General features: G+C 38.0%; 1 protein-coding gene across 1 annotated transcript in view; it reads right to left on the bottom strand.

Annotated features, from left to right (window-relative positions):
* Positions 1-4872: 4872 nt before the first annotated feature.
* The window catches only part of LOC135477627 (uncharacterized), a 38525-nt gene continuing 34480 nt past the window's right edge, over positions 4873-8917 (bottom strand). The window contains exon 3 of the mRNA XM_064757793.1: positions 4873-8420. Within this exon, the coding sequence (XP_064613863.1) occupies positions 7981-8420 (440 nt within the window). The 3' untranslated portion in view covers positions 4873-7980. The remainder of the gene's footprint in view (positions 8421-8917) is intronic.

Raw genomic sequence — 8917 nt, 5'->3', positions numbered from 1 at the left:
CACTCGGTTCACATCGACTTCCGCTAGGCAATATTTAATGCCCATGTGAAGATGCGGTAAATATTGTTTAACTTCAATCCGACAGATTAGAAGCAGTTATTCCCCGTAGCTCTCGGAACACTTCGTGTTGGTCGATTTCAGAGTTACATTCTGAAACTACATTTAAGATCTAATCTTGCGTTAGTATCGATTACCGTACGTGGGAATGTCTGCCATAATGTGCGGATGGTCGTGGGTTTCCCCCAGGCTGTATTGGGTTCTTTCCACCATAATACTGGCCACCGTTATAGAAAAGAAGTATTCTTGAGTACGGCGTAAAACACCAGTCAAATAAATAAATAAATGGATCAAAACTTTGTTGTGAACCTTGAAAATGTTTTCGCTGATCTAATAACGTGCACAATCCAGGCTCTTCAACTTTATTGTATCCTTTTCGATGTATCCGGTGACAGTGTGTGCACAACTACATTAACGTTTAGGTTGTAATGGAAGAAATCGTGCTCTGGTCATTGTAAATACTGATATGGAGATACTCTACGAAGCCTATATAATCTAATCGTGTGCAAAGTTTTCCTAATCATACAAGGAGAACTATTTCCTTTGATAGTGATATGGGCTAAAGTCTATATTCATGACTTACCAATAATGGTTTGTGGGCAGATTGGTAACCTATATAGTATCCATTCATTTGACCATAACAACGGTCTATTGAGCTTGGACCCGAATCACTGTAACGCGGGAAAATTAAGGTACCATGTATGCACTGACAAAACGACTGATGTTGCATGTCCGAATGTAGTTCCTGCTGATTGGTCAGATGCCTGTTACTTGTGACGTCTAAACATTTATATGTCGTACTTACATGTACATGACCATACTTGGGAAGGCTTGCAGCAATCTGAGGACGGTGAGGGGTTTCCTCCAACCATAATGCTGACCGCCGTCGTATAAGTGAAATATATTTTTGAGTACGGCGTAAAACACCAAGTAAATGAAAATACATGTAGGGCCTTTATGCTCTTAAGTAATGGTATTACAAGACGATGTTTTTGATATTAATACAGTGTATGTTTTACCTAACCTTACTATTTTTAGAACTTTGCAAACTTGGAGCAGTTGGACGTGATATATTATTAAAGCGGGACATAATTATTCAGAATATATGGAAGAGACATGTTTTTCAGTAATGTGGGTTTTTCTCACCTTAAATCCATAATTGGGCTTTTTGTAGCGCGTTTTAACTCTTAATGCAGTTAAGTGCTATTGTTTCCATATTACATAGATAATTATTCGTCGATACTATATCATATGATACTCACAAATGAGCAGTAATATATTTTCTTAATATTCTTTAAAGAATTTTGTATCATGGACCTATATAGGTTTGAACCTGCGAAGCTGCTTTTTTGCACTGCTTTTGTGAAATAAAAGAAATCAAATGTAGGAAGCAATGTAAAAACCATTTTCCCTCACGGATAGTTTGGCCATCTATAAATGAGACAACGGTTTGGTCATGAAAAAGAAATTTTGCCGTTACCTTATTTATATTCCCTCAGTTCCACATCCATTCACCAGGGCTTAAACGGGTAGATGTCTGAATTAAGGACGGATGTAAAAATACGAAAATAAATTACATTTTGGAAAATATCCATCTTCTTCAACGCCAGGAAACTACAGGCGCTTTTCCTGGTTGTCCTTCAATATTATGTTAAAAAGTGTAGTCGCATATCTGTATTACAGTTATATGTGCATCGATGTTTATTCTTACATAGTGCTTGAACTAAGTGACTGGTCTTGGTTACGCAGTATGAAACTCGTGTCTTTCACGCAGTCGTTGGAACATACGAGCTGTAGTTCAATCCAAACCTCAGCCAGGGTATTTTCTGTTGTCTGGAATATATGATGTCTTAAAACACAAATAAATAAACACAGTAAATAAAATTTAGAACAAGGGTTCACGTGGATATACAGTTTTTTATCACATCATTTTGACAAGCATACATGAGCATATTATACATATGTATGTTTAACGCACAAATATATATTGTCTAATGCTCAAGGCAAAAACAACCTGCGGATTGTCATGGGTTTTCCCGGGCTCTGCCCGGTTTCCCCCCACCATAATGCTGACCGCCGTCGTATACGTGAAATGTTCTTGAGCACGGCGTAAAACACCAATCAAATAAATAAATGCAAAAAACATTTGTTTTTTTTTCTTTTTGGTTTTGGTTTTTTTTCCAACAGATAGACTCACACTTAAACAATTAATTCGTACCAGTATTCATACAGTATATAACTGTATACACCTGTTTTCAGGTACCCACGGACTCACACGGAGCATGCCAGCGTGTTTTTTTTATATAGATACCGGGTGGACATGAAAAAATGGGCCCTACCTTGACACTCAATATCTCCGAAACCCTTTTACGTCAGCTTCTAAAAATTTAAAGCCATTATGTCTTAAATATACAGACCAAATTTCAATTTCATCCTTTAAGATTTCTGTTCATGGGACCAAAATCAAAATAGTCAAAATAGTCAAAAGCGCATGTTCAGGGTATTTCAAAATGATGTTCTACCTTGTTTTACTTGAAAAGGTGATCAATTGGTCCTCCATCTTCTCGGTAGACTGCGCGTAAAAACGTTTCTTCCATAAACTGATTAAATCCCGAATCTCCTTCAGAGTAATTTTTTTCCAGCAAACCTTCATGCGTGTCACACAGGTGCACCGACTACTCAAGCTATGACTTTGAAAATTGGCCAGCATATTAACAAAATCATACCATTTAAATTTCTAAAGTTTTAAAGGGTTTGAACAAAGGATAATGGAGCAATGCAGCATCAAAGTACGGCCCACTATTTTATGCCCACCCGATATATTTAACCCTCAGCCCTTTTATGATTTCTCTTTGGTAACCATGCAGCCTACTATGAAGGCACTGCTGACAAAAAATGAAGAAGAAAAAAAGCTTTTTGGGTGGGGCGTTGGAATGTCGACCCATAAATGGAAATCGGAAACATTTGCCGTCAAGAGTAGCCTCCCATGAACTACACACAACGGTTCTATACTTACTGCCTATACCACAGGTCGGTGACATGTTTGGCGTAGGACTAGCAGCATAGTACACAGTTCATTCAATTTGACAATTACAAAGCATTGTTTAACCGACCTCTTTTTTAATTAAGAGATTATATAGGAGAATTTTGTCAAAAAAATCGATCGGCGCAATTAAACCAAATCGATTTTTTGCTATTATTTTAGAAAACATGAGTCCAAATAATGACATCTGACAAAATATCCTGTTCGGCTGTGCACATCTCACCGTTCCACATTTTAGTGAAGTGCCGAAAATTTATAAAGCGCGTATCAGTAACATTATAACTTTTTCACTTTTTGCAATCATTTTAACACTATTAGTAATACAGGTACGAGTCTCATATTCACCGAAAGGTAATAATTTGAGCTGTTCTTAGTAAATGTCGAAATTTGACTTGATAGGCGAATTTAATATACAGGCAGATTGTGAAACAAACATGGCCTAATTATCGTAATTAAACCTCTTCTCGAATACCGGGATTGTTCGCGTCAACCTAGCCGCCCACAACAAATTACTCTACCTTCCCATCATAACTTCCCATCATTTGGTAAATTGGCTGTCCAGTGAACTACTGCTTCTCCGCTGGAGTTGCACCAGAAGAAATACATACCGTTTCTCCTTCTTAAATCCTGTTTAATACGTCTCACTTTACATGGATTCTATGTTATGGTTTATTAAATGTGATGACAACACAGCATTTTGTGTAATTCTGGACCAGTGACGTGCAAAACATTGCGAGTAACATGGTTGCATTCCTTTGGGTTTTAATCAAGCCATGGTGCTAGGGTCAGTGTAATTGGCTATTATTTAAGCATTTACATGACGTTACAACAAAGCCCTAACTGAGCTAAACTGACAAGAGGCCGTATTTCACCGGTAACGTGTGACCATTTGCTAACCACTTTTATCACAATGTCGTCAATGCTCTGGTTTTACTCTCTGTGCTGTAACTCTTTTATTTTGTGCTATCATATTGTCGTTATTGGGGTCAGAGTATGTTGCTATATTGTAATATTCCAGACCAAAAGTGATGTACATGTCATTCTATAACTCATGCATCTGTTTTAGTCCATGTAACCGACATCGTGGACCCTGTGGGGAAGCGGAACATTTTTGAGAATGAATGACATCAATCAAATGAAGGAAGAGAAAATGAGACCGTGAACTATACATGATGGCGATGGATAATAGCGTTCACCAATGCGATCATACTGATGGCAGCGACCCCGTCGCCGAGGTGCTAGCGTACCAGCGAGGCACAATAACCCAGGAGCCTTTCACAAATGAAGTTGCTATAATTTCGTCCAGCTCATACTGCATACCTCCCTGACCCTATACGTGGGAAGGTCTGCTAGCAACCTGTGCATGGTAGCCTGTCCGGTTTCCACTCACCATAATGCTTGTAGCAAATGAAATATTACTGGGTATGGGATAAAACACCAATGAAATAAATAGCTATGCCCTATTTAACAGCTTACAACTGTACATGGTCATTTGTATGAATGCAGTCTCTAGTTTCCCGGGCTCAACTCAGAGTCTTGTCAGGCGGATTTAAGATCACTAAGTCACTAATCTCGCCACTTCTCCGCTGGATGGAGTAGTCCAAAAACTGGTTGGCATGGTGTTCGTACGCTACCACAAAGACGGTATATAGTATCAACATATGACCGAACTTATTTTGAATACGAACAGAAACGAGAGAAAACAAAGTGAGAAAAAAAAAACGAATATAAAAAAATAATAAAAAAAATTAAGGGAGCAAATCAGAGTTCAATTGAAAAGTATTTTGATTTTAATTTCATAATCAAGTGGTGTTCGCACACCAATACGCATACACAATGACACACACATTGGGCATTATATACAGACCGAGTGATAAGGCACATCGTACGCGTAAGCACTACAAGCAACAACTTGTAAGCGTAGGTGGGTGATGCATACGCACTCAGGGGAGACAACCACAAAATAGACAGCTGTAAAAACAAATTTTCAATTTAAAAGTTATCTCCCTTGTCTCGAGAAATTGTACAGGTTGAGTGTAATATGCTCTATTTTGCCGCGAACTGTGCGTTCGCCTGAAACAACTATGTTGACAGAAATAGCCAAACGTTGATGAATTAACTGTGTGTTACATCATAAAGACACATTTACTCCAAAAAGAGAAGCATCTTGGGAGATCTAAGAAGTGACGGTCTGTGACAGTAAATCACTTACAAACGCCATTTATGAAAATATGAAATGCATCCATGTAAACTGGAAGATTTAAAATTCTGTAATTTTCGGCATGTTCCTATGAAGTTCTTTGTTTCGTCAGTTTTCTACAACTGATCAGAATGTAACAAAAAACATTGTTGCGAAGTTGTTGTTAACAGTTAAACTTCAGGAAACATTTCAAAGAAAGGGAAAAACACTGTATTACTTATAAAGTCATACATTTAAGTTCTGCAACGATGACCAGCTTGCTAGATGTGTGGTCTTGTCTCACCGGAGTCCAGGTGCACGCCACAGGCCCAGGTCTTGAATCAGGTCATGTGACTTACTAATAGGCTTATGGTCATTAACATACTGACACATGCAAATATGTACATAGGATTCTTTTTCAAACAACTGTTGGAGTATATCAACACATCCCATTTCATAGAAATGTATAAAAACACAAGAAAGGTATAAATATATATCTCCACACAAAATGATTACTGTAAAATATTTGACAACTCCTTTTGTTTTTACAAATAAAACTAATGGCTTCCGTTGAAGTGTGAGGGTCAAAACCAGAATAAAATGCAGCTGCTATTCTCCTATCAACTGTTTCCACTTTCTGAGTTTTAGAATCCAATACATGCTTCATACCTTTAGACAGGCTTAAAGTTAGAGTACAACCACAGAGGTGTGTAACGTAAGACAACAAAAGTGACAGAATGAAATGCCAGGAAACGTTTGTATACACCAATTGCGCCCAATTCTACCAGGTCTTAAATTAAGGATGATAATGTTTGATAATATTTATAAAAACATTCTTAAAGTGGAAATGAAAACTAGACACACACCCTCCATGATATACATGCATTAAAAAGGGGTTTTTTTATTGCTTTTTTTTTTGTTTCGTTTTGTTTTTGCAAATCTGACACAGGGCTTGTTGTTTCTGAAAAGCTGCTTTCTGCACAAATTCAAAATTTTGTCATAACATTGTATTTTTGATGGTGTAGTGATTGATACATATTATAGTTGAAAGTTTCAAGTCACATTCTGAATCTCTTTACAGATAAAACAAAGGAATTAGAAACACAAATATAGATTTTAATTTAAAGGATCTGCATCTGAAAAACTTCTTTTTGTCCTTATTTTTATTAACTTTTTGTCTTCATCCAGTTATTCTTGTACACTCTTTTAAGGAGTAAAAATTTTTAACTTTAAACTATCATTTCCACCGCCGGCTGTATGTGAGAAGGTCTACCAGCAACCTGCAGATGGTCATGAGTTTCCCCTGGGGCTATGCCCGATTTCCTTCCACAATAATGCTGGTCGTCGTCGTATAGGTGAAATATTCTTGAGAACAGTGTAATCATTTCCACTGTAAACTCTTCATGGGGCAAAAAAATACTTAAACACCTTAATACAACCAGGCATAAATTTTTGGAGGGTCAGACTTCTATAGCTAAAATGACTTACACATACATTCTGCTATAAATGCAATATACTCATTCCAAGTTTTAAAAAAACTTTTACATCAGAAACTGAATGTAACATTCTTAACTGAAATGCTCAAAAGTTTTTCTCTTTCAGAGGCTGAAAACAGGAAATTTGAACACTACGCAGTGGAACTTAAATATTCCAGACATTTAACATTGTTATATCAAAATCTTGATTTCAAGAAAACCAAATGACAAATTAAAACTTCATCATAAAAGGGTTTTCTGTATTTTTGATCCTTGAGCTCGATGGCATTATCCAATCAGAATGCAGTTTTAAATCATGTGATTCTTGCATACAATGCCAGTTTATCAGTTGACGAAACCGTCCAGTCGTTCTCGCCAGAAAGACAACTGGAACATACTATTAGCCAGAATCTACAAACCCAAGATCAGTTTTCACATGCATTGTTCAAGTAACATCTATTGCATATACATCTAACAAATCATTTGAGCATAATGTTGCAACAATTACCAAAAGTGAATTTATTCACATGTGAAACTCCACTGCCTTTTAAAACATAATGCTGTAGGCATGCTAGCTTCGGAGTATATAAACTTATTTACATACATGTACATTTCGTAAATGCCATAACACTCAGCGTCCTATATTGACTAACCAAGAAGAAGTCATATAGAGCAACACCTTTGACCCTAGAGATGTGTAAATGAACTCTTCCAGTTTTGACCATACAACTAATTCTGCAGCTGAAAGGACTGATATGGACTAGTCCTTTATGAATACAAGGGATGATTTGTTTTGCTGCAGCTGGTACTTTTGACCAATAACTTATGCTAAGACACGAACACTCATAATTGTCAGGAGGGAAAGCACATGTATACACAAATATTTACATATATTACACAGCACTTATGTATATTTGATTTTCATCAATCTCTCATTCACATTTTCTCCCAGCCACTCTTCCTGTCACACGTCAGTAATGTTATGTTTAGGTCTCTTGAGAAGGATGCAACCCTTGTATAGTTATTCATAGACAAATGTATGCAAAGGCATGCAATGTCCTTAAGAGTCTGCATAGTATTGCCACCACTTGCTGGAGACTAACTTGGTGCACAGCGCCATCTCTCAGAAATGGTCAGCTTGAAACACGGCTGACTACTCTGTACAAGACAAGGGAAGCAACTCCTGCCAACTTGTCCATAACAAAACATAACACTGCTGCCCACTCTCATGCCTGTATGAACAGTTTTGATTCACTCCCTGAAGATGAGCGTTCACTGTCAGTGCACCGATTCATTTTGGGTACAGTCCGTTTTGGGTCTACATGACAGTGCGGATGTAGCGTTGACACGTGCGTGTGATAAGGATAGTGATCGTAGTACGTATTCCTACGCTTTAATAAGTACATGGCAAATATGATGAGTGCCAGCAGCACACACACACCGGCTAGCGGCACCGCGATGTAAATTGGGTTGATAGTCCTATGGGGACTACCGGAGCTCTGGGTGTGCAGGACTGGCATGGGCTGCTCTGAGTTATCAGAGCACAACGTTGGGGCGTTTTGCCGGGGCAATTTCTCTACTTTTGGTCCCGACTTGTGAAATGGTTCCACTGGGATGATGGGGGGTGGGGGGTTCCTCCGTCCCGTCAGATTAAGACGTTGCATACCTGCCAAACAAAAATAATGTCCGAAATTACAAGTAGTTCCACTTTCCTCCTTTGTTTTCAGAAATAAACATATGAAACTCACCGGAACTTGTGTAAGCAGACACAAATGTAAAATAGTGACAAAGTTTAAACAGACATAAATGTAAGCTCCTTATAAAGTGTAAGCTACTCATAAAGCGTAAGCAGACATTTATGTGTACATGTAAAACACTGACAAAGTGTAACCTTATTGGTGGATAGGAACTGATCTTCATATTCATGTAAATTCATGTAACTCATTGCTACCAAAGGCCCCCAAGAACAGTGAATGTGGAAAATCTTTGTGAACAGCATGGACATTATGGACTATTATAGACGGAGGTCACTTTTTAACTGGGGAAGGAGGGTGGGGGGGGGGGGGGGATTGTTCACTGGGCAAAACCACCGACCTTTGGCAAGAGAACCCTTCCCACATGTGATGTACAGATGTACACATTATATTGGGAGAAGAATAGTGG

This window comes from Liolophura sinensis, chromosome 11 (assembly GCF_032854445.1).
Source record: "Liolophura sinensis isolate JHLJ2023 chromosome 11, CUHK_Ljap_v2, whole genome shotgun sequence".
Classification (NCBI taxonomy): domain Eukaryota; kingdom Metazoa; phylum Mollusca; class Polyplacophora; order Chitonida; family Chitonidae; genus Liolophura; species Liolophura sinensis.
This window is presented reverse-complemented; position numbering and strand designations above follow the sequence as displayed.